This window comes from Alligator mississippiensis, chromosome 6, assembly GCF_030867095.1.
Source record: "Alligator mississippiensis isolate rAllMis1 chromosome 6, rAllMis1, whole genome shotgun sequence".
Lineage (NCBI taxonomy): Eukaryota > Metazoa > Chordata > Crocodylia > Alligatoridae > Alligator > Alligator mississippiensis.
The window spans coordinates 13,049,764-13,076,414 of NC_081829.1; the positions used below are offsets into that span (position 1 = coordinate 13,049,764).

Consider the following 26,651-nt stretch of genomic DNA (forward strand, 5'->3'; position numbering starts at 1 on the left):
TAATCCCAAACACAGAACATGTTAAAACCAGCTGGGGCACTATCCTTTTTGCTGAACTGTTTTTCAGTGCTGTTTGGGACATGGTAGGGTGAATATTAATCAGATGGAAACACCATATTCAAAGAAGCCATCTGGACAGGAATGAGAGTCAAGATCTTCAGGAGCAGGGAGGGCAGAAAATCTGCAGTCAGGCTGCTCAAGCTGCTTCTGGAAGCAATGCTTGGGAACTGCTTCACATCCAGGATCTCAGGCTGCTCTGCAACAGAAGAACTGCTATAATCCAAGCTACTTCTCTAAAGAAAGAGAAGGAAGAAGAATTATGAAAACACAGCCCTGAGCAACTGAACACAGAAGAAATGATGCTCTTGAATGCAATGAACTTGAGAGGAGGGCCAATATGCAGCAACTGTCCACTAGAAGATACCAGGATCCTATTTAAAAAGCAAAAAAAAAAATGGAGTCTTCAGCCAGCCTCTCAAGTTGAAATGACGGGCAGGAATACCCACCAGGGACTCCATCTCAGCTGCAGATCACGCAGGAGAAAGGCTATATTGTTCCTTCTACTACAGAGCCCTGAAGTATGCCACCAGTCGCAGAAGAATACACAGCATTAAAACCTAATCCAGAGCTGCCTAACTCTGGCACAGACAGGGGCTGCACGTTGTGGGAACGGCCCCCCAGGTTCCTCCCTGCTGTACAGGCTGCATAAATGGCATGCGACTCACTATTCCAGTTGGTCTAAGAAAAGGTATCATTTTGGAACCAAGAGTTCTAGTTTTTTTGTATGCCTCTAGTTCACAGTACTTTTTATTGCCTGGATAACTATAAGATGACTTTACAATTCCAGAAAGAAACAGCCTGATGAATACACATCACGTTTCACAGCTTTGACAGAAAATCAGACACTTTAAAGCAGTGGTCACCAACTGGTAGACTGCAATCTACCAGTAGATCAGGGAGCCCCTGACAGTTGATCTCAGTCTTAGGGGCCAAGCCTCCCCAGACTGAGATCGACTGTCACAGGCTCCATGATTGGGAGTGGCAGGACGTACAAGTGGCAGGATGCATGTAGCTGGGCTGAGGCGCACCCCCTGCCCCTGTGCCCAGTCGGGTGAGTGGGACGATCCCCCTCCACGCCCCATGCCACCGGATGACTGGGGCCCCGGCCAGGCAGGCCAGGTGAGGGTTGGAGCCTGGGTGGCTCATCCAGGACTCAGGGGACTCCTGCCGCTGCATGCACCCCAGTGAAGGCCCTGTGATCTGTGCACGGGCCAAGGAGGCTGCCAGTGCAAGGCTGGGCTTTGTGCTGGGAGCCTCACTGCAGCCGGCCCCGGAGCGGCCCAACACCATGTGCACCCTGCTGATGAGCGGACAGGGGATGAGGCTCAGCCCAGCAGTGGGAGGCACATGGCGTTGAGCCACTCCTGGCCTGCCCCACTCCAAACAGTGCAGGCGGCTGCAGCAGCAGTGACAGAGGGAGTGTGGCTGAAGCAGAGGCAGGCCCTGCACGGGTGGGGCATGGGGGGGCGCATGTCCCTCGATCTGCACACTGGCTGGACTGGCTGCTGCTGCAGGCTGGGGCCAGGGCAGTGCCACTCTCTTCCTGGGGGGCTTGCCTGAGCTGTGCCACAAGCCGGGGCCTGTTTGTGCCATGGGCTCTGGGTATGCTGCGCGCCAGACCAAAGACACCACTGCCATGCACTGCTGCTGTCCCGCTGCTGCTTTATTACTCTCAGCTGCCAGTCCCCAGCTGGGGGCAGCCTGTGTGAGCTGCGTGGCACTGGGGACTGGAGTGGGGTAGCTGCCTAGGAGTGGCAGCTCAGGGGCACAGCAGGGGAGAGACACGGAAAATTATACATGGAAAATTGTAACAAATCTATAATTTTCTACATTTAGAATCTAATGATTAGATTCTAATAAGGTCATCTAAGGTCACCTTAGAATAGATTCTAAGGTCATCTTAAATTCAAAGCCATCTTGGTTTTGGGTAAATATGGTACCTCATGAGTACCTCAAGCCAACATTGTTTCATAGTAGCTAGGGTCAGGAGGGACCTGAACAGATCATCTAGCCTGACCCCCTGCCACAGGCAGGAATGAAAGCTGGGTTCACAAGACCCCAGACAGGTGATCATCCAACCTCCTCTTGAATTTGCCCAAGGTAGGGGCGAGGACCACTTCCCTGGGAAGTTGGTTCTAGATTTTGGCCACCCTAACTGTAAAATATTGCTTTCTGATCTCTTAACCTAAACCTATTCTCCATCAGAATATTACAATTGTTCCTTGTCACCCCAGGTGGTGCTGGGGGAGAAAAGGCCTCTGCCTACTTGCTGATGATCTCCCCTGATGAGTTTGTAGGCAGCCACCAGGTCCCCCCTCAGCTTCCTCTTGCTGAGGCTGAACAGGTTCAGGTCCTTCAGTCTCTCTTCGCAGGGCCTGTCCTGCTGCCCTCTCACCAAGCGGGTGGCCCTCCTCTGAACCCTCACCAGGCTGGCCACATCCCTTTTGAAGTGCGGTGCCCACTACTGGACACACTTCTCCAACTGCGGACTGACCAAAGTCGCACAGAGGGGGAGTATCACTTCTCTGGACCGGCTTGAGATGCACCTTTGGATACATGACAAGGCATGGCTGGCCGTGCTGGCTGTAGTCTGGCATTGACAGCTCATGTTCATCTTGGAGTCAATAATGACTCCGAGATCCCTTTCCGCCTCTGTGCTTTCAAGAGGGGAACTCCCCAGCCTGTATGTATGCTGTGGATTCCTTCTCCCAAGGTGCAGCACCCTGCATTTGTCTACGTTGAACCCCGTCCTTTTCTCATCTGCCCACTTTTGTAGTCTGTCTAAATCTAGTTGCAGCCTCTCTCTCCCTTCAAGTGTGTCCACCTCACCCCACATCTCAGTGTCATCAGCAAACTTGGACGAGGGGGTGGAAAGCATGCTGTCCAAGTTTGCTGATGAAGATGTTAAACAGTGCAGGCCCAAGGACCGAGCCCTGGGGTACCCCACTGCTCACATCTCGCCAGGCTGAGTACAACCCGTCCAACACTACTCTCCGGGTGCGCCCCATCAGCCAGTTTTTTTACCCATCCAACTGTGCAGGCATCAATGCGGCAGACACTTAATTTATTGATGAGGATGGGGTGAGAGACAGTGTCAAAGGCCTTCTTAAAGTCTAGAAAGACTACGTCAACAGCGACACCAAGGATTTAGTTACTTGGTCACAAAAGGCAATCGGGTTGGTCTGGCAGGACCTGTCTTTGATGAACCCATGCTGATTGCCCCTGAGCACGATCTCTCCTGCTGGCCCCCCACAGATGTGCTCCTTGATGATTCTCTCCAAGATCTTCCCGAGCACCGAGGTGAGGCTTACAGGCCTACAGTTACTTGGGTCCTCTTTCCTCCCCTTCTTGAAAATTGGGACCACATTAGCCAGTTTCCAATCCCCCGGGGCACCTGGCCAGATGACCATGAATGCTCATACAGCCAGGCCAAGGGCTCCGCGATGACCCCTGCCAGCTTCCTCAACACGCTTGGGTGGAGGGCATCTGGACCTGCAGATTTAAAAATGTCTAGCCCTTCCACAAGATCCCTAACTACATCTACACTGACTGAAGGCTTGACAGAGCTATCCCCAAGATTGTCCCTACCTCTGGTAGGTGGGATATCCCAGTTCCTGTTCAGGAAAACAGAGGCAAAGAAACTGTTAAAAATATCAGCTCTCTTGTCTGGCGTGGCCACCAGATTACCGTTTATGTCTTGCAGGGGCCCTACACTGCCTGGTGCCCTCTTCTTGCTCCCAATGTACTTGAAAAAGGACTTTTTGTTGTCTTAAATCCTGGACAGTAGCCCGAGTGCTTAGTAACCTTCCAGTGGTTGTATGCCCCCCTTTCTTCACCTGACTTCTCCAACTTCCCTCTGGGAACAGATGTGGTTTACTACTCCCCAATAACTGACTTGTGTATCCTTAATACTAGATTTTAAAATTCTTTGCTATGCCCATCAGAAAAGTTTTGATATTAAACACCAGATTAGAGAAGGGAGCCAGTCTCCTATTGACCCTAAACAAGGATGATGTATCCAGTGTCAATAGATGATTAAAACTTGTTTCATCCCCAAAGCCAAAGTGAACTATGGATCAATAAACATGGTGAGAGCTTTCACTCGAGGCATGTTGCAAATCCCTACATCCCATTCTGTACTCTCTAAAGAAACATGTAGAAAAATCTTATTTAAATTTCAACTGCCTGACTGGAGATTGCATCATAAATCAAACTGAGCTAAAAAAATCTAAGTAGTCTTTCACAAAGTTTAAGACAAATGGACAAGCCCATTTTATACCAGACTCTCTCTCATTCTGGATAACTGCAGGGCAGAAAAAAAAACAGGCTAGTGAGCACCTGTCTGGGGGCAGAACTTTAACAATAGAGCAGGGATGCTCTTCTACAAATGATCCATTGTAGTCCATTGCTAGCTACTTTTATAAATATAGTAACAGGTCCTTTAATGCATGTAAGCTTACCCTTGACTGTTCCTAGTGTCCCTTCTCTCTTTCCACTGTTACTTTTTGGACTGATTGACCCTATTTCTTAAATTTACTGAAAGGGAAACGCTCCCTTTTGCTTGTTTGGCAAGAGACCAAGAAACTTGCCCCTGTGCCAGACTGACTCCGATTCAGCTCTTACTCTAATGCTCCACATCTATTTACTGCTCAGCATTAGCTGTCAGTCTGATAAGCAATTTACAAATATATAAAAAGGTAAAGCTTCCAGTCTGTTCAAATATATTCTATCTCCCCGACAACCAAATCATGTTATGTAAGCACCTCTCACGTAAAAACTCAGACCTCACCTTCAGTTACTATATAACCGCATCTCTGTACACATAGCTTTAGATAAGATACAGGTAAGTATGCTATTAAAATCTAGGTAAAATACATCTGTATACAATGATTTGTTCTAGATATTATAGGGACTAGTTGATCTGGACACATGTTCAAATTAGAGTCAGAACCAAGCAAAAGCCTGAACAAATACTGAACAGCTATCTATTGGGTGCACCACATATTATTTAAACAAACAAACCAAGAATCCCCCAGGCACATAGTGATCAATGCACTGAATCAACTGTTCAGCAAAGTGAATTCTCTTACTTTGGAAGAGCCCATACTGAACAATACTTGCACATGAATTTTTTACTTTATGATATTATATATGCTTTTTTGTCCAAATATTTTTCTTTGTTTCTGTACATTCGCTGGACACTGCTCCTCTTACCTCAAATTTTTTTCTTGGCACCAATTAAAACACTAGTCATTTCTTACAGAGTTAATATGAGTTAAAGTCTTCCATGGTCAGGGATGTCATAAAGCAGTATACTAAATTAAGAGCCTATCGTCATTTTGCTTGCATTAGGCCACATCAATGTGAAATCATTAGATTGCACAGCTATACAAACCGTAACAGAAAGTTAAATGGTGCTCCAGATACCACTACACATTTTTAGCAGATCATGGAGGTGCGTGGTAATCTACCATTTTTCTTATAAAAATCATGGGCAGGGCTAGTAATATAGTCCAGATGTCCTAGTTCCCAGTTCAGTGTGTTATACAACCTGGCTCTCCGAAACTGAAAGCCTGTCACAAAAGTATCATGTTTGAACAGTGCCCCAGAATACACCTATCCCTAAAAATGATATAATTTAGCAGTTGTCAACCAGTGGCCCAGGGAATAGGTAGGGTCCATACAGCCAATTTATCTGACTTGCAGATATGGGGCTTCAGCAGCAGAAGGGTTTCAGCAGCAGTTCCTCTCTCTTGCTGCCACAGTAAATACTGGCTGTAGGTGCAATTCCAAGGCTGCCACAAGGAAAAGTGGTGGCTGAATCCTTATGTGCAGCCACCCATCTGCCTCTGACCTGAACTGGGTCGCTCTGGCCTGCAACCTAAAAATGTCACCAACCGCTAACAAAGTTGCTTAAATTTCAAGGAGGGCAAGTAAACCCAGAACTCACTGATGCAATTATTTCAATGATAAGTCAATAGCATAATGGCTCTTACCCAGGTTTAAACTTGAAGAGGATCCATGTGAGGATAAGGAAGGTGGTGGAGTCTGAGAATGGCCAGGTCCTTGACTGGGAAGAGGCATGCCAACAGGTCCAGGAGAAGAGGAAAAGCCAAGGCCATTGTAAAAACTGTGTCCAATAGGTGTCAAACTGCTAGATGTCCTCTTGTACAGATCACTGCTCCCTGTGAGGGAGTCTCGGCGGGAGCCACTACCAGTGTTAGAGTTTGCAACTAAAATAGGGAAAAGAAAAAAAAAACTATACAAGTTGTTCAAGATAATAGGTGTGTTGATGATATGGGTAATAAAGACAAAAATGTATCAGCGTGTCCACTGCTGGCCATGGCTGCCTGTGTGCATGGCTTAAAACTGCTCTTACCATAATTTAGTGGGAAGCATGCATCAGCCATAAAGCACTGACTTAAATCAGAATTAAGACTGGTGATTTAAAACAGCAAAGAAACAACCCTTATTTAAACCATCCATGTTTTTAACATTGTTTTGCCTTTGTACTTTGTATTCATTTTCTTCAAGCAAGACTGGTTTTCATTGGATAACCATAGATACTTCCTGATATTTTAATCTATATATATTTGGAGTCTTAATTTTCACATTTCATTGTCAGAAAATAGTGAATGATGCAATTTTAGTACATGAGTGTTCATTTTTTAATTTATGACCTCAGGAAGTGTTCTAGAGCAGGGGGCAGCAATGTTTTTGGGAAGAGTGCCAAAAACACCCACAACCTCAACTTGTAAGATGTTGGCATGCCAAGGTGAATAGCAGGGGACCTGCCAGGGGCCCAATCCTTGTTGTGGCAGCAGAGCCCCAGCCACTGCCCCGTGAGCCACCCTGAGACACGTGCCAAGCACAATGCTTTTACATGCCACTGGCACACATGCTGGGGGTTAAATACACCTGTTCTAGAGGAATCTTGTAAAGTAATGTGTAGCCGGCCAGATCGCTATGATCAAAGAAGAGTCAACGAATCAACAGCTAACTGGGAAGAGATTTTGAGTAGAGGTGCACTGATACTTCGGTCTATATCATACCGGCAGCAATAAAAGGAAAATTGGCATTACTAGTAATTGGCTTTAACTGATGTGGCTGATAATGTCACTGATAAAAGGCCACATGCACGCACAAAGCCACAGCATGCACATGGCCAGTCCGGCAGCCTGGAGAACAGCATCTGGCTGGTAAATCTGGGTGGGGAGGGAAGGGGTGTCGGGGATCGGGGCAGATCAAGGTCCCCATGATGAGGAAGCAAGTGGGGCTGAGGCAGGGACAGGCGCTGCCCACCTGGGGTGGGGTGGGGCACAGGATGGAGCTGCGAGTGGCTTCTCTGGGGGTATGGCTCCTGCTGCTGCGCGCACCACTGGGGGAGACATGCAGGGCATGTGCCCTCCAGATCTGTGTGCAGGACAAAGGTGGGCTGCTGCTGCGGGCTGGGGCCCGGGGCAGTGCCAGGCTCTTCCTGGCAGGGGGGGTTGGGCCGGGACTGCGCTCAGGATGGGCAACAGCAGCGCTGGGAGGGGGCGATATGGGGAGGGCTACAGCCACCCCAGAATTTGCCACAGCCCCCCACTCCCAGTGCAGCCCTGGCCCAACCTCCCTGTTAGAAAGACCTAAGCACCACCCCTAGGCCCACACCACAGCAGCAGCCTGCTTTTGCCCTGTGCACAGACCTGGCTGGGCAGCACCTGTCGCTGCCCCACTCACTCACTCCCTCACCGCGAAGGCCTTAATCTCCCTCCCCCACTCCCCCCACACCCCTTCCCCCCAACAGACTTACCAGCCAGACTCTGCTCTCCAAGCTGTCAGGTTGCATATCAACAACTGGATTAGTATCGGCTGATATAGCTTGTTAATAATCAGCCATGGGTATCAACCCAAAACATCTTTATTGATGCACCTCTAATTTTGAGTAGACTTCCTTGGGGGTCTGTCCTGGGTCTGGTATTAAGATCTTAATTAATGATTTGGAGGATAGGACTGAGTATGCACACCGTAAATTAGCAGTTGACATCAAGCTGGGGGGAGTTGCAAACACTTCTGAAGATAGGATTAGGATTCAGAATCACCTCAAACTGGAAAAGCTGCCCAAAATTAACTGAATGAAAAGTAGTAAGGACAAGTACAGAATTCTGTATTTAGGATAGAACAATTAAATGCAGAAATACAGCCTGGGGAACAGAACTACAGAAAAGGGCCTATGGATTACAGTGGACCCTGAGCTGAATACAAATCAACAATGCGCTCGATGCAAAGAAAGCTAATATCACACCAAGCTGTATTAATATGAGTGCCACTAGCAAATCAAGAAAAGTGACCCTTTATTCTTTTTGGCATTGGTGAGGCCCATGTCCAGTTCTCACTTCAGGAAATACACGGAAAGATTCCAATGTGGAGCAACAAAATTATTTAGGAGGTCTAGGAAACATGATTTAAGAGGAAAGTTTGGGCAAACCGGGATTATTTAGTTCAGGGAAGGGAAGACAGGGGGGGAATTTGATGCATCCTATATATCTGAAGGGTGATTACATGGAGGGTGCTGACAGAATATTCTCTGTGTCCACATAGGAAAGGACAAGGACAGAGAAGAGGATGAGGAAATCTTAAGTTGTAAGAAGAGAAATTTAGATCGGGTGTTAGGACAAACTCTCTCACTCTGAGGTTGGATAAGCATCGGGAAAGACCACTCAGAGAGGTTGTGAAATCTCTATCTTTGGAAGTTTAACAACAGGGTAGACAAACACTTAGCTAAAGATAGTTTAGACTGGGAAGATCCTGGCTTAAGCAAGAGTTTAAACTAGACGACTTCCCAAGGTCTTCTTCCAGCCTCACTTTTCCATGATTCTATTTGTGTAAATCTTTTTTGGTATGGAAGCTGGAGTTCATTTAAAATATACAAAGATTTAAAATTGCTTTTTTGTTCATTATAAAAAATACCTGGGACATAAGAAAAAAACTAAACTTGTTCTGCATTTAAAAAACTGATTTATTGACAGAGAAAGTATTGGGGGAAAGTGAAGGCTATGATAACTAGGAACAATCACTTTAAGATTTTTAGTAGACATCCCCCCTCTCACAATTTTTATCCATAGCTAAGCTTTTCTGCTTTACAATTGCATATTCGTTTCTCAGCTTTGTATAAACAGTCACTGAACTGAACTAACAGAACAAACTACAGTGGAAAATATTGTCTCTGTATGTGAGGGAGAGGTTACTGCTGTCAAAACATGATTTAGCACTTCGGCAAACTTGAATTGCAGGGGCTTACCTAGTTACTTCTACCAGTTATTTATTTGAAATCACTTGAAGATATTAAAATTGTGGCAAGCCTGTGTTTAAGACCTCAATTATTAAGTGGGTTGATGTTAAAATTCACTCATTTTCCTTTCTTTCTATGTAAATAAAACTTACCCTAGTAACATGCAAATCTGATTTCATTTATTTAAAAATAATCCTTTTTATCCACCCTGGTATATGCATCCCTCAGTATAACCATCCCCTACAATTTAGCTATCAGTCACAAGAGGTTGGCTAACCTAATACCAAGTTTGTTCAGTAGTATTTCTTAATCTGGTATCTCTTATAGGCCACATGAAAAAAAACCAGCATACACTCCGAGTCAAGAGATGCCTAGGGGGTAATTTCCATCTAACCTCATATGGCTACTTGGCACAATCCTGAAACAGGGTTATATCAGTTTATACAAGCTAGTGCCTTCTGTGGCATTATCACTGAAAATATATCACCCATTTTGTTTTGTCTGAAACCATTTCCTTCTCGCCCACTCTCAGCAGCACAGCTACAATTCCTACCTGCTGTTCCAAAGCCTCCCAGTGCAGACCCCAGTGTGGCACCGAGAGAGCTGCTGCTTCCAAAGCCAAGTGAAGTGTTGGCAGCCTGGGCAGAGCCCTGAGAAAAGAGTGAGCTGCTCTGGGAATTGCTGCTTAGAGAGTTGTTGCCATAAAACGAGCTGGAGGCCAGATTGTTGGTGGGCTGCTGCTGGGGCTGAGGCTGAGGCTGTTGAGTTCCTAAAGGCCGAAATGGTCCATTTGTTGTTCCTGCCAGACCACCAGCTGCACCGTTAGCTGAAGCTGCAGCTGCTGCAACTGCTGTAGAAAAGCAAAACAATTAAAATGTACAGTTTAAAAAAAAATATATACATTTTGAGCAACTCTAAAAACTACAAGTTCCCTTTTATTTACTATGCAACTTGTAACCATCCTATTAAACTAGCCTGCTAGAATAAGGAGACCCCTCAAATCTCTAACAGCTGTATTTGAGTGTCCCTTTTTAAAGGCCACTCTCTATTTGCGAAGGGTTAGTCAAGAAAGGTTGCAAAATGCAGCTGCTACCTTCTTCTGATCCCTAATTTAGTGGGGCAACTATCAGCTTGAATTGGGCTCCCAAATTAATTTTCTGTTAAATCTGAAGACCAATGGAAATAACAACAAGACCTAGAGATCAACCAGAGCACATATCAGGACCCCAGTGTGCAAGGTGCTGTACAAACACAGAACAGAAAGATGGTCTCTGCCTCAAAGTCCTAAACATTTTAAGTCAATAGGTCCACAGCTGGAAACAGTTTCTAATGGGTTTTATGATAAATACAACTCCCCTGCTGTGCCTGAAACAGGAACATGCAACACTAATGACTGGAGTGTCAAGCTGACTGTTTTTGTTCCAGGAGCTAAAAGAAAAACAAAATAAACACTGCGTTTTTGATAAATCTGTGGAGAACACGTGTGGAGAATTTCAGATCACAGAGGCAATAGTTTCAAAGAGTTTGGGACATGTTCAAACAGCTGATTATAATCGTGACTATTTTAAAATTGTAACATCATGAGGTTTTGCAAATAATTTCACTACTAATTAGGGACCTACCAAATTTGTGATTGTGATTTTCATGGAAACCATGAATTTGAGAGGTCCCCCAAGAAAAAGCCCAGTCCCTCAAAAGAGGGTGGGGACCACAAAAAAAAGCTAAAAAAACAAGCAGGGGCCCCAGAAGTACTGCCCCTCCTTGGAGACCGACAGAAGGCCAGGGAGGGATGGGGAGGGACTTCCAGGGCCCCTCAGCCAGGGGCCCATCATGCTCTGCCACGGAAATGGAGACCGATGCTGCATTTGGACTGTGAAATTGGGGGGCAATCCCCCATGAATTGGGTAGGTCCCTACTAATAATGAAATCTTGCAAAAACGCACAGAATGCTGTTCTATACTCCCTTTGCCATTTACACGTTTTCAGCTAAGCCCACACTGAGCATAAAGAAAGTTCTCAAAAACAGCTCCTCCGATGGATCTCAGTGAGGGCAAGCATGTCATCACTGCCCACATGCTTGCAGCGGAGCACGTGAACATCACTTACAAGATCATCCCCTTCTCCAATGAGATGAACGGGACCCACATGCACACAAGTAGGACTTACCTGCTTGTGCTGCAGAGGAACTGATGATGACAGGAGCGGGGGCTACAAGGCGCACAGGGGCCCCCAGGCCGTTCCGAGCCCCTGCGTTCACGACAAGAGCACCTGTTTGGTCATAATAAGCAGCAGGAGCCAGCACTGGATAACCTAAGCAACAGAGAGTCAAATTAATGCAACTAAGCCATCCATCCAGCAAGAAGCTACTGAACGATTAGGTGAAACAGAATTAGGCCCATTTCTCACACGGACAATTCCTGCATTCTGTTCTCTTCACAGTTTTATAGTGTTATAACTATTTCAATTGAGGATGAGTTTTTGCTAAAATTATACTGAAATCCCTAGAATGAATGCAGTTATGTAGTCCTGTGGCAATATAGTTCTAGTTCCTTTCATTTGAAAGAGAAACCTCTTGACCAACAAGAAAAGGCAAGGTGTTCAGGACCTTCAACTCACCTTGAGGCATCTAAATAGTGTCCAGATTTTCAGAAACAATGAGTACCTGGCAGCTTCTACATGGGAATTCTCCATGGTTTCTGAAGGGGTAGGTGGCAGAAGTGAGAGGTTTCTCCACTGTTCTTTATGTGGGCTGAAGCCATTTTGAAAATTTATCTCAAAATCCTTAATAATGCCAAATTGGAAGCTATCAAATCAACCTTGTAATATGTCTGATATTCTTAACTTCATAATCAAAGATGGTCTTTTGGAGCTACATTCTTTCCAAACCACAAGGGATCCTTTAACAACTATAATAAATTCAAAACAAAAGACTTCAAATTGAAAATTATGGTATCATTTGCTTATCCTTAACTGTCCAGCATGATTTATCTGTAAATTCTTCCAAAACAAATACCGAGTTATTGATTCCACCTGTTGACACTATGTCAGGTAGAAGTCTATAAAGGTACCACACTGACCTGCTTAATTTATTCAGAAATGTGTAAGCTTTCACAGGCAACAGCATACACCATAAGCCCACTGTTGCCTATGAAAGCTTATGCACTTCTGGTATGTTTGTCTATTAAGGTACCCTGGCCTTCTGCCTGACTTCAGATTAACACAGCTAACTACTTCTCATTTTATAATCAAAACAGTAAGTAACACTACATGAAAGTGAAATCTTAGCTCCATTAAAGTCAATGAGAGTTGTTATCAACTTTTATGTGGCCACAATTTTGCCAAGATCATAAAAACAAAACCAATTTACAGGGATCCATAAAGATACCTGAAAAAAATAACATCTGAATGGGAATCAAGTTCTTACAAACAACTTAAGCTAGGTGGACTAATATATCAGTCCAATATCGAAACAGCACCAATATAAAGAAAATTGACTGCATCAGAAATTGGCCTGATGTGGCCGATAATTTGGCCCCAAAATGCCTGTGCATGCGTGCAACCACAGTGCAGTATGCAGGCGGCAAGGAGCACAGCCCAGCAGCTCTCAAGCTGTGCGCAGCTGATAAGTCTGTGTGGTGGAAGGGGAAGGGGAAGGGAAAGGGTGTGGGGGGCAGATCAAGTCCTATGTGGTAAGGGAGGGAGTGGGCCTGGGATTGGGGCAGGCACTGCCCTGCTAGGGCAGAGCAGGGCACAGGATGGAGCCATGGCTTGTCTGCGGGGTGCAGGGCAGCAGCTCTAGGAGGGCACGGTGGGGGAAGAGCATGGGCGCTGCAGCTGTGGGTGGGGGCTGCACTAGGCTCTTCCCAGCACATGGGGGCCACGCTTGGGGCTGCACTTGGGGCAGGCAACAGTGGGGGGGGGGGTCATTTGCCAACCCACAAATGAATGAGAATGTACAAAGCGCTGTCCAGTCAAAGTCACCATCAGGGCAAGCATGCTCGGTTTTAAAGCAAAAATGGTTCTGAGAAAATTGGTTTAATTACGTAACCTCCTTAACTGGCATTAACAGAGTTCATACCTGGCATCCCTGCTGCCAGGCCTTGTCCAAATGCAAGAGCAGAGTTTACTGCTGCAGCTGCTACGAGTGGATCAGTCTGCTGTCCCTGCTGGTTCTGATTTGGGGTCAAAGGACGCTGAGTGGCTCCTCCACGGAGAACCTGAGAGAGAAACAGGATCACTGACTGGGCTGTTTGCTTTGAGACTAGAGCAGGGGTCACCAACAGGATCTGGCTTATGGAGCCAGAGAGCTTTGCAGGTGCCCACGCCAGGACCAGACAGCACAGAACTGCACTAAGACTGGGCAGCTGGACGCTGCACTCATAGCATCACTGTTTCCCACACCCCCATGCCCCCTGACTGGTCTGAGCACAGCTTCTAGCTAGTGGGGAACTGCATCAGAGCTGGGAGGGGAAGGGAAGAATAGGGCAAAAGCTTTGTAAGTGAAAACAGCTTCCAGCTGCCTGGCCCACATGCAGCTCCCCACCAGGTGGAAGCGCTACTAAAGCCATCTGGCCCACTTCAAACCAGGGCTGAGGTGTTTCAGCCTGCAGCTTTTTAAAAGGTTGCTGGCCTCTGGACTAGAGAATAAGTTAGAATAATTTCTACAATTTCTGAGAGAGGCAAGATTTTTCAGGGTGATATCTTTTATTGGACCAACTATGTAGTTGGAATGGAGTTAGACAAGCTTTTGAATATGAGGCATTCTTCATCAGGTTACAATTTCTATGCAAGATGGCAACTCTGACAGAGTATTCATTAAAATAGAAAGAAGAAAAACTATACTATCACTTACAAAGTGCTATACTGGAAAGGCTTAATTATATTAAAATAGACACAGCTGCTTTCACAACATTATGGCATGTCTCCTCTCAGGTTTATTGGACCTATACTCAGAAAAATATCACTTCTTGGCCTTTTCCTGTTCCCCCTTCACGTCTAAACTGAAACACTCTACACCCATTTAAGAAACACATAACACTGGAAAAAGATGGTTATTCATCATATTTGCCCTACTGAAGGTGTTTGGCTGCTCCTGCATATAGAAACTTCATTTAAACCAACAACTTAAACAGAAAGACTTGGGGTTAGCTTGACCTGTAGGCTGATGACACAAGCTGAGTTGGGTTTTCCAAGTGGTAGGTCCAAACATGAAACCACCACAAAACAACATGACAATTAGTCATAGGTAATAATGACAAAAAATGGCATATACTAACATGTTGCTCCTGAGATTAATAACAGGATGCTGTTCTTCAAAGGGACATCAGGATTGACCTTTCTTGCCATTCCCCGATAGGGTGATCATATGTCAAAGCCTTACAGTCAATTGTTAACACAAGCCAGCACACCCTCACAAGTAAACCTTATTAAAAAGCTGTCCCATGGTACCAAACATATTACTGACATTCTGTAATCATACACCACAGGAAAATGTCTCCCGAGTTATTAAAAGGAAACACACATTTTAAGCATCAGCAGAATGGACGAGAAGATTAAAGTAACATACGCCTTAAAAATATATTCTGCAGATTTTCTTTTATTATCAAAGTTTAACATGAGCTCATCCTGCTTCCAATCTACTCCAGTCTATGTGGTTTCAACAGCTTTACTGAACTGATGAGCATGCACAATGCTAGTGCATTGTGCTGAATTCGTATAACAGGACATGCTATAGTAAGTGAAATACTGCTGCTTCTATGCATTTGCTACCTCTTATGAGGTCATAAGTATAAAAGAGAAAGTGTCCATAAACACCACTGTAGCAGGTTTCCAAAAGTTCTGGCTCAGCTCCTCTTGAGTACATAGCAAGGTTCTCATTATTGAACAATGTTCTCAGTGAGGGCAAGTGTGTCATCATTGCCAGACCTTTGAAAACAACTAAAGAACAGAGGAACAAGGGCAAAACATTAATTCCACCTAAAAAAAATTCAGAAAGAACCCAGATACTTCCCCAGGTTAGGTTTCTAGCTCTCTATAAAGATGAAGATCTGTATAGTAAACACAGGTATGCAGAACCATGCCAAACAGCTAAGAAACTTGCCACGACTTTTATCCCAATTGCTACTGCTTCTCTAATCAGCTGTGCCAGACAGCTGATGAGATCCAGCTGAGTAGTAAATAAGTGTCTTCTGAAGCAAGGCTGCAGCAAACTGGTGAACAACTCATCCTCAATTCAGCAGGTTGTGAACCACATGGATACAAATGATGCAGGTTCTACTATGCACACGCACATACACAGACACTTACGTTCAACTGCAAATCAGAAGCATTGCATCCATCTTTCTAGTCACAAAAATAATTGAGGGTTCTATGGGTTATAGTTGTGGTTATGTTTTGAAATAGCCTATAACTACTGCAAAAACCATTTCAGTGCACACCTATAGGGGACAGTCCTCTACTTTGAATGCCAAGCCTAAAGCACAAGTCTGTAGCGCACAGTTTCTTCTGCTTCCCCTATATGTGTATTTCTTGGTGTAAGTGCAGGAATTCTATTCAGTCTGTTCTCACTGATGACATGAAAGATGAAGAGGTTTGGGGATTAATTGTGTCAGAAAGCAAAGCATTCGCTTTCTGATCACTGGTCCAGAATCACTGGCATGAAGGATTACTATTTTCATAAGCTGAAACGGCTTTAAGATGGTATAAAACGTTAGTTTCTGGATTAATGGTTTTCAAGGTAACAGCTGCCAAATTTATACGATGACTACAATGAGGAAGAAGGTTACTAGAATAAGGATGTAAGGTCCAATATCTCATAACTCAGAAATAAGGGCTTAAAAAAAAAAAAAAAAAGAATTTTGTATACTACTGCTAAGATAGAGCTTCTCTAATTGCCACTGGTATAATGGATTTGGCTAGTTTCTAGCCTTGAAGTATCATGAGATACTGGATGATAAAACTGTGAAGTCTACCCTGTTTTAGCACTGGGCTCTTTCAACCTTGGTCCTAAATTAAACACAGCAGCTTCTAATCTCAAACCAATCTAATTTACAATCTCTGGGCATCTGTACGAGTTCAAGCTAAATAACCTGAGATAGCTGATGTGCATTTTGAAATTCAGCTTGCTTCTAAGGTATAAGCTCATAAGGCACGTCCCCACGAGTGGGGACGTGCATTTCCCCAGGGACAAGTAGCAGTGATACAAGGTATGCCACTCTGGTGCACAGCACATTACCCTAGGTGGGGTAGGGGAGGCTGGGGTCAGCAACCGTACTGGCCCTAGCAGCCTTACCCGGGGTCCTAGGAACCTCCAGGGGTTGCAGCAAAGGCAACCAAGCACGGAGCCTGGCCAGCTGCAGGACCGCGGCTCTGGCTGGCCAGGCTCCAGTTTTGGGTTGTGTACGCTTCTGCCACGTGTGCCGTCCCACTTTTTTTTTTTTTAAGGCATAGGGTTTTTTGACCCCAGGATCTCCCGGGGTCAACCCCCCCACCTCCCCTCCCTGCTAAGTAGCAGTGCGAGGAACGTCTGCATGTGCAGTGTGTGGCACAGCAGATGGGTCTGCAGCGCCACATACCACATGTCCGTGCTCATCTGAATACACCCGTAAGGGTGGACACTATTTCCACGCATCGCTATAATAATGGAAGCCTGTGGTACTCTACAAGAATTTAGAAGCTGTCATAACCCAAAGGTATGATTTTGTGTGTGCCTTGGCACTAGAATTATCTCTGTTGAATTACAGCTTTATTGCATGGTAGAGTTTTGCTGCATAGAGAACCCACGTGCAAGAGAAGAGTTCCCACCAATTTGCAGCTCTATTTGCAGGATGCATTTCTCAAGTTGCAACAGAAATGCACAGTGCAAAGGAGTTCCCGCCACCCGTATGCAAATTTGTTCCCCACTACTGGCTAGTTCTAAAATTATTCCCACGTGGCAGCTAGCGATTGGCCTGCTAGCCATATAAGAGGCTTGAGCGGTTTCCGCCCAAGCCGAAGAGGACTCCACATCGATCTCGTGGAGACTCTGGGTACACGGCAGGGCAATAGAAACCTTATGTGAGATTCAGAGGAGTCTGGCGGCCTGATCCACTGCCCACCTCTTCCCGTCTTCGAACAATAAAAATTTATAAGACGTATTTACAAGTTTCCATTTTGGTGGCGCGCTTGTCCAGGGCATCCGGAGCTCTGTTTACGTGGAGCCTAGCAAACTCCACGTGATTGTTCGTGTCGTGTTGTCTGTAACCGCAACTCAAGCAAGTTTTCCAGCCTGCACTGCGACCATCTCGGTGTAAGTAAACAATCTTCAAATCTACCATTACGCGTCTGTGCCTAATTCTAGCTCGTCGCCCGCCCTCTCCGACCCGGCGTGCCCGGGCTGCTGGCCACAGCCCGCGTGCAGCACGAAAAGGGCCCGGATCACACCCGGCCCGCACAGAAGCAACAACAGAATCAGCACTACTATTTGCTTAATTAGCGTTAATAACTAGCCAAGCTAAAGAATCATTACATACTTGTTACAACTTTAGTCTAAGAGTTATTTTTAAACAACTACAACAAAAAAAACACTGATCAGATTACCAGGCTAACTTTTTATTTTTCCATACAGATACAAATTAGTTTAAGATTTATTTTCACTCTGCTCCAATAAACACAGACCTTGAGTTAAAAATGTAATTATCGATCAGTATCAATATTAGTACTTTGATCTTTCGTCTTACAATATCCCTGCTTTAAAGTTAATTCCATGTTTTCTCCATCTTCATCTAATTAGAGCTGTGATTTAATAATGAAGGTACCAAAAGCACTATTCTTTGCTTAATTAGCATTAATAACTAGCCAAGCTAAAGAATTTTCAAGCTGTTCTGTTCCATGAAGTTATGCTTTATATCTTGCATTACTAGTATACATAGCCTGTTGTGGTGGTGGTTTCAAATTTAACTTTCATCCTGAAACAAACCTATTGTTCATCGACTCCAATATTCTTTCCAATAATGCATAACGGGTAACATCATGTTACAACCTGTTCCAATATAAATGTTATGTCGGTTTGCTCCTAGACTGGTATAAATGGCGCTAAAACACTAACTTCAGACCTGAAGAAAACAGGCTTAGAAGTTACAGCAGTTTAAGTCATTTATATTAGCGTAAGGGAGGTTCAGTACAACAGTTAAACTACAACAAATAATGCACATTCCCAAGCAGCAAAATCCGTTTCCTTTTAAAAAAATATTTAAGGTTATATGTCCACAACCTACAAACAGCTGTTTCAGAGGGAGTATAAAAATGTAACAAACCTTATCTTATAAAGGGGACAGGGGTGGATCCAGAGGGAGGTGCAATGGTACAGCTGCACACTATATTGATTCCTAACCCATATGAAGTTTAAAGCCAACTGCCTGGCAGTGGCAACAGCATTTCTATTCAGACAGCAGTGAGCGAATCAGATGACTCATTATAATCTACTTCTACTTGAGTTTAGAAGAATCTGCATGATTCCTTCTAAACCCTTATTTCCATAGATGGGAACAACCCTCTTTCCTTTTAAATGGTCTTTAATGGTTCCACTACTCAAGTTATCCTTACGTCTGCAATTCTGCTATCCGTTAGCTGCTTCTGGCAACATAGCTCCCAATTTCACAGCCCTGTGGACCATTTAATTCTAGCTACAACCACTAACTCAGGTGTGAAAATGTTAAACTCAGGTGAACATTAGCTCAGGTGTGGAAATAACGTTCAATGAAGCATTGGAAGCACTGTCAAGATGCTCAAGAAAGCTAGATTTTGTTTTATGAATCCAAAAAAGAAACATACATTTAACTATAATGACTACAGGGCTAATGAAATAACATTTTTTGATTAATTTTGGCTGGTTTGTTGTGTTTATATATAATGCATAATATAGAAAATTAATGCACATTTCAATAGTTGCTTTTTTTTGCTTCAATCTTAAATTGAATAATATAGCTCTAGGCCCCTAGCTTATTAGTGAAGCTTCTAGTTTCTTTTTAATGGGAAAAAATCGTGTTGTGTTATATGTGGTGATGCACCACACCATCTACACCCCTCCACCCTTTTTCAAAATCCTAAATCTGCCCATGACAATATAAATGAGGAAGTATCTTCTGATCAGCTTGTCATTTGGTCCCCATACAAACTTCAGACACTATTTCCTAGATATGTATGATTTACTCCAAAATTATCCTACAGAAGAGTTTTACAGTACTTTCCTATGTAAAAAAGGATTTCAAGTCATTCACTCACTTTACTTCAATAATCTTAAATTCCCTCTTTCTTTTGCATGTAAATGGACCCCACAGAGCTAATCTATTCTATATTACATCTCTTCTTTCATTCTTCTTTCCACTAGTTTTCTCCTAACCCCCTGACAGATACTTAAAGATCACTGTTTCTGTTGTTTCTTTGGGGTTTTTTTTTTTCCCCAAACTGAATTTTCAGTTTTCTAGAGGGAGTTAAAACTGAAAATGTTATTCAAAATGAAGACGCATCATATAGCGTTTATCACATTTTCCACATATTATAATGTCAATAGTTTAAGTTGTCTGCTTTGTGTCTACTGTTGCACTTCAAAAAGGTAGCTTCCACAGACTTTCCAAGTCACATAAGCCTTCCCCTTTCTCCTTTATCCACCCACTCAAAGACGTATTTTGAATTAGTCATTGATAAAAGTGCTCACAAGCTGTTTATACTGCTCCTTTTAAGGGCATGAACTCATCAACAGCAAAATTTCATTCATGTTACTTAGATCACCATGTTCTGTAAATTCCTGTTAGCGTGCCATACATACTTCTTTTCTCCTGGACAACCAAAATTTAATGAGCAGGCAGAATAGTTACAAGTCAAAACATGTCATAACATTTAAGCTGAACAAATACCAAGACAAAACCTGCAAAACAGACCATGGCCCTCCTTGTCAACTGGGTTGAGTTGAGAAAATGTGTCAGCATGAAGAAGCTATGTTAAGATTAAGCTGTCTCCATCAGGTTAAACAGATATAACAGAGCTGAGGACAGCCAAAGGCAACTGCTCTGGCTGCTGCTGTAAGAGGTACCCAATTTGTTTCTACTACTATTTCTTTGCACAGATGCCCACTCTTTTTTTTTTTTTTTTTTTTTTTAAATCAAGAGCACGTACATAATTTCAATTCTCTGCCTGGCAGCTGAAGGGGTGGTGGTGCCGAGTTGTGCCCCTCGCTGTTGCCAGGTAGGCAGAGGGTCCTTTGCCACCTGGCCCTGCTCTGTCCCGCTGTGCCAGGTACCATCCTTTGGGCCATGGAGTTCCTGGGTGGGGACAGCCTGGTGGGGAATCCAAGTCCATAGCAGGCAGCATGTATGTAGCCAGGCTCCGCACTACCACAGCAGCTGCCATCTCCAATGGGCAGCAGCCAGGACTTGGGTGCTGCTATAGGGGGCATGGGGCTGCAGACTCAGGTCCCTGGCCCCATAAACTTGGCAGCTGGAGGCCCCCCCTGGCAGGGCTGGGGAAGCTGTGGGTGGGGAGTAAGGGGGCACCAGCAGGGCCCAGGGATTCTGGTTTGGGAATGAGAGGCCTAGACCTATGTCCTGGAGAGCTAAGGGGACAGGGGGAACTCTGCTTTTCTAGGTTAAAAAACCCCAAATCAAATACTGAAAATTACAGGTACTTAGAATTTATTTTATTATAGTAATTGAGGCACTGGTAGGCTTCCAAACTACTTTAAAGTTGTAAATATATCAATAAAACATTGTGTTTAATGGATACACACGCACAGTGGCATTTCATTTTAATCATGGATTTTGGAGGTTTTTAACAGAGAACTTGCATATCTGATAAATTGTGATTTTTAAACAGAGAAAACCAGGATCCCAGGTAATAGCCAACTTTATAGATGATTTCTATCCAGCTTTATTTGCACATGTAGGCAATCACATGGCTGGAAGACTGCAGCTGCTATGATCACCCAGCCACTGGGGAGCATAACACACCCCTGGGGCTGGAAATCACAGTCAATGCAGTCTCCCAGCCGCAGGGCTGGAGGGGTGCTCCAGGCAGTGGCTGGGAGATTGCAGCTCCTGCAATCTCCAAGCAGCGGGGTGCTCCATGCACCCCTGTGGCTGAAAGACTGCAGCAGTGCAGGGCTGACAGTCCTGCACATGTAAGGGCTCTCAGTCCCTACTATGCATAGTCCTGGCAGTTGGGAGCCCTGTCAGCAAAGGGGGCTCACTCCCAGCCGATGCAGAGGAAGCCCAGGATCAGGCTCCCACTACATCGGCAATAAGGCATGATTAGATTTAATGCGATTCCACAATCACACCACCTGCCATGCACATATGGCATGGCAGGAGGTGCAATTGTGTGGATTGCACATTAGATCCAATCATGCCGTTACCTACATGTGTAGAAGGGGTCTAACATTTCTATCTTACCGTTTTCCTCATTACAACTTCCAATGCATTTAGCAGGATGTCTGATTCATCTGCAGCAAAGAGCTTTCTTAAATAACCTCCTTTTATAATAGCTCTGGGTGGGCTATTATTTGGGCCTGGGGGCCACATAGGGAGTTTTGATGAGTTGTTCTGGGCCAGGTTAGCATCCCTTTTGCCCCCCAACAACTACTCAGCAAAACTCCTGTGGGATGGTGCTGCAGGTGGACAGAGTGTTGTTCACGAGGGGGATGTGAGTGCAAGGCCGGGATCATAGAGCACGGTCATGGGGCACTGACAGTGTGTGGCTAGTGCCAGGGGCAGAGCCTCAGTCTACTGCCTGCATGCCCCTGCCCCATGGGGGGTGGGGGGAAGGGGCAGGGGAAGTGGCTGCCTAGATGCTGGGTTGCAGGAGCAGACATGTACAGCACAGCTCGCCTGGGAGGTGCAGTCCGCAGATGCCCCTGTGGCACTCCACATGGAGCCAAGCCCTGCCTGCTCCCGCCTGGCGTAGACAAAACACATGCATGCCCAGGCCCAGTGCTTTCAGCAGGGCTGTTCCTGGTACCGCTGCAGCTGCTCAGGTACTGATCAGCTCCACTTACCTCCAATGGTGGCTCGTCCTCCTGCAGCATCAGTCTGGGCAGGGAGGAAGAAGCTTCAGCCAGGCGGCTCCTGTACCAGCACAGGGCTCTTGACTCCTGGCTGCCTTTCACCCACTCTGCTGCCACTCTAGACTGGCAGCAAGCAACACTACTAAAGTTTGTGCTTGTTAAGTCTACAGCGGTAGTTAGCAACCAATATAGAGTCAAAGCTCCCTTCGCTGAATTCAAGGCACTCCTCGGAAAATGCCAGCTCTTAGTTTTCACTTCATTTTTTTTTTTTTTTTTTTATTACCCGCCAAAAAACCTAAAGCAATTCTTCTACTGCAAAGAACTCAGAAAGCCCACAATGGAGCAGAATGTTTTTAACTTTATGGACTCCTATGGAAATCTCTGGTTTTATCTCAAGGCATCTCAAGGTACTGCAGCACCCTGGTTAAGAATCACTGGACTACAGGCAGAAAACTCCAAAACATGGAAAGAAAGGTATAATCCCACTGTACAATTTACAGCAGATACTTTATCTGCCTCATTTTTAACGGGCCTAAAGGATTTTCACATGTTTAACCCTTCTTGATGCAAAAGTGCTACAGTTGGAAATAGCAATGTCTTAACAACATTCTTACTGCAAATTGAAGGTAACAACTGTACCTGGAAAATATGCTGCATCTTACCTGTTGTTGCCCCTGCTGGGTCTGTTGAGTGGTCTGCTGATTTGCTGAGTTAGTTGCAGCAGCGGCGGCAGCAGCTTGCTGTTGGAAAAGACTGGCAGGATACACTCCCCAGGGTACTCCATAGTACTGATGAGGAACAACTGCAGGACCTAAAATGCCAAAGGGGAATTCAGTCAACTTCTGTAATAAAACAAGAGCTGCCACCAAAACAGTCATCAAAAATACCTGCTCACATCATACTTTATTTCACAAATCTTTAACGTGACACAAAGTATTTAAAAACTACTATGGGTTTGTGCCATTTAATATAAACTCCTTTTTGATAATGTATAAGCAGGGCCTGAAGGTTTTTCTTCCGTTTGTTTTTTGCTTTAGATACACCTAGCATATCAATTCTGCTCATTCACAGCTTTGCTGGGAACTCAAACCATTTTTCTTTTACTGTGATCTGACACTAACTAAAAGGGGAAATGACAAACCTTTAACAAAGAAAAATCCTATCCCAAAAGTGCAACTCCTAGGTATAAGTGCAGGTTTTTTGATACAGCTTGCTAAAAGTCTCTTTTGCTCTCGTAAGTCCTTTGGTTTGTCATGTTATTCTGCAGTCAACCCATAAAGTTTTTCAGGACAGAATGTCTGTCTAACTGTCCAAACGTATTTTTAAAAAGGTGCCTGTTTTATTTTTTAAAGTCTCTCAAGCCCTTTTTGTATACAACTAGATTATTTAGCAAAAAGAAAAATAGATTAACTAGCAAAAAATAAATGAATAAAAAGCCAGATTGTCTTTATGCTGCAGGGCACATTTACAGAACAATACATTTATATATATTTTACCTTAAGTAGGAACAGAAAAATCTGAATTGTTGCATTTCAGGTGGGTTATATCAACTTCCAGGATTCGCACACAGTTATTTTGGTGATGACTGGCTTGGCCTACATTCTTAAATAAATCTATTCAAGGAAGACTGGCATACAATTAGACAAGGAAGCAGTATGCTGCAATTAATGGCACAATGTGTTCCATCGAATGGAACCGTGTTTGGAAGCAATACATTTTGTCTGCTTTATGTTTTGATATGTTTTGTTTTTTGAAAGATCAGTAGAAGGTTAATAAAAATCTTTTAATTTCTATATTTTTAAGTACAACACAAAGCCTATCTCAAGGGTTATGTTACTCACTCTTGCAATGAAAATGACTTTAGATTGCAATATGCTTGTCTGAATATACACGCACCACTAAATTTTAAATTGTGTCTGGTTTACATTTTACACTGCATCAGAAAGGAGTATTCAAACTCAGACAGCAAGAAGAAAGCCAAAGAAAAATGGCTTATATTAAGACAGACAAGCAATGCTTTCAAATACATAATGCATCAACTAACTTGATGAAAGTTCAATTACAAAATGTTGTAATGAAAAAACAACCCATAATTATGTCTCATGAATTAATTAAAAAAATTACTTTGCCAATGGAACACATTTAACAAATGCATGAAGAGAATGTGGATACTTGGCTCGCAAGAAGCAGTGAACTATTCCAAGATGCAGCACACAAAGTGGAGTGATGGTAATAACAGGAAGATACAAAAAGAAGCCATCAGGCAATAGATCTGGGCACAGCGAAGGGAACAAAAGGAATCTATAAAAATGTATATTTGCCTCAAAAAAGAAACACATTGAAGTGCTTTGAGAGCAATTCATTTTGTTGCAGTCTGGACTCAATCTGTGCAAACTACTAGGGTGCATTGGTTGCAGATAACAGCCTGTATTATGCTGCAAGATGCTGAAATTCAGCAACAGTCACACCAACAGTAACATGGTTACTCTTAGTTTGCTGCCTTTAACCCATTTAAATTTGCCTTTCTACAAGGGGTTACAGTGCACCAATTGTTGCATCTAAACACCCATCACAGCCCCAGTGCTGTTTGCAGAGGCCATGTATGAGTAGCCGAGGCTTCAATGCCAGTACGCAAGCCATAAATCCAGAGTGGGCAAAGTTCACACTTCACTCTAGAGCTCTGCCACAGAGCCCACAGTCACCATATTGATCACGTGGTAATGGACCATTATGCTTACTCAACAGATCTGTTTCTAGGTAACAAACATATTTTATGCGTGAAAATGCCTTTTATTCCTGTCACAACCGCACATGAACACAATACAGACTACTGCCCGTTTCCCAGAATGCTATTGTCCATGTTGACCTACGCAGCCAAGGGCACATACACTGAAGTAGATTGCTGTCTGCCAATACCTAATCAAAGCAGATCAGTCACGGCATGATGGAACCACTGGTTTCTGAGGGCCACAATTCTGCATTGAAGAGAAAGGCAGCTACAATATTCTCAATTTTAAAGAAACGTGGGCAACTTGCCCAAACAGTCTTCATTTGGATAAATATTGCCGTCTCTATTATAAACCAAAGGAAGCATAGTTTAGTTTAATTTTAGTTCTACTACCATACACGCACACAATCTGAACTCCTGACTAGGGGCTGCTCCCTAAAATTGCCACAGTCTTCAAATGTAAAAAAAGAGACAAGTTCTTCAAGTTTGCAGACTGCTTTTCCACAAAGCGTTCCAAGCACACCTACAAGTCTGGCTCAGCTGGACTGAGCACATGGCAAGGCTCATTACTGAACAGTGTTCGCAATGAGGGCAAATGTGTCACCGCTGCCAGACTTGCAGCTTTTCTTCATTTCAAGAATGACCGACCTTGCTTTACACTTAAGATCACATAAAAAAGACACCATCCTGGGCTTTTGAAGTCAAGCCTTCTATTGCACTGTGCCATTAAAATCGAAGTCTTAAAGCTCACTTAAATATTCCTTTCAGAACATATCATTCAAGGAGTACCATGGAACCAATAAGCTTTTGGCAAATCTTTTCCCTTAAGAGTTGATATCAAACATCTATAAGCAATGATATGCCTTTGCTTTGTGTCTGTAGAGTATCTAACACAATGGCATCTTTGTCTGTGACCAGGATCCCAGTACAAACAATAAATATCACTTCATTTATATAATCCTATCATCAGGTAGTATCAGAAAGTCACAGAATTTGGTATCAGTAAAGGTGCTAAATCGCAAACAGCTAACTGTTGATAAGTCATGGTATCCTATTTTCTTAATATCCAAAAATCTTTTTGCGTTTTGCATTGCCTAAATGTCCTACAGAACCAGCTATGTCGCCTTCAATAATTCAACACTAAACCCATAAATACCCTTCCACAAATCTACGCAGTCTTTCCCTCTTCCAAATCAATACTCGTTTAAAAACTTAATTTGGTGTTTGTGGATGGGGAGTCACTGGACTGACAGCCCCAGAGAGAGAATACAATATCCCTTAGGATAATCTTAATTGGTAGTGAAAGATTTAGCCACATGACACTTCATTTAAAGTCACCTAAAATCAATAAAGCCAGCCCAGACTCAGTGATTTCATTTCTCCCATCTCAACTACTACAAAAAAAGTAGACCTAAATCAGTTTACTGATTTTTTTATACTTCTGAATGTAGTTACAGGCTTGACTTTTTTTTTTTTTTTTAAATCAGAAACAAACAACAGAGGTCTTCTGCCACTGTAAAGTTTTAGTTTACTATTACTAAGCTATTATTTTTTTC

General features: G+C 43.9%; 1 protein-coding gene and 2 non-coding genes across 8 annotated transcripts in view; all 3 read right to left on the minus strand.

The window, feature by feature from the left end:
* Positions 1-26,651, minus strand: part of PUM1 (pumilio RNA binding family member 1) — a 132,025-nt gene that overhangs the window by 22,278 nt on the left and 83,096 nt on the right. For all 6 annotated transcript variants that reach the window (XM_019488861.2, XM_006269350.4, XM_006269349.4 and 3 more), the window contains exons 10-14: positions 23,030-23,178; positions 13,413-13,551; positions 11,501-11,644; positions 9,888-10,184; positions 6,057-6,293 (exon numbers count right to left, since the gene is read on the minus strand). In XM_019488861.2, the coding sequence (XP_019344406.1) occupies positions 6,057-6,293; positions 9,888-10,184; positions 11,501-11,644; positions 13,413-13,551; positions 23,030-23,178 (966 nt within the window). The remainder of the gene's footprint in view (positions 1-6,056; positions 6,294-9,887; positions 10,185-11,500; positions 11,645-13,412; positions 13,552-23,029; positions 23,179-26,651) is intronic.
* On the minus strand, positions 15,172-15,258 carry LOC132251291 (small nucleolar RNA SNORD103/SNORD85). The gene has a single exon (XR_009463236.1). It is a non-coding gene; the product is annotated as a small nucleolar RNA SNORD103/SNORD85 (small nucleolar RNA).
* Positions 25,626-25,709, minus strand: LOC132251292 (small nucleolar RNA SNORD103/SNORD85). Its single transcript, XR_009463237.1, has one exon. It is a non-coding gene; the product is annotated as a small nucleolar RNA SNORD103/SNORD85 (small nucleolar RNA).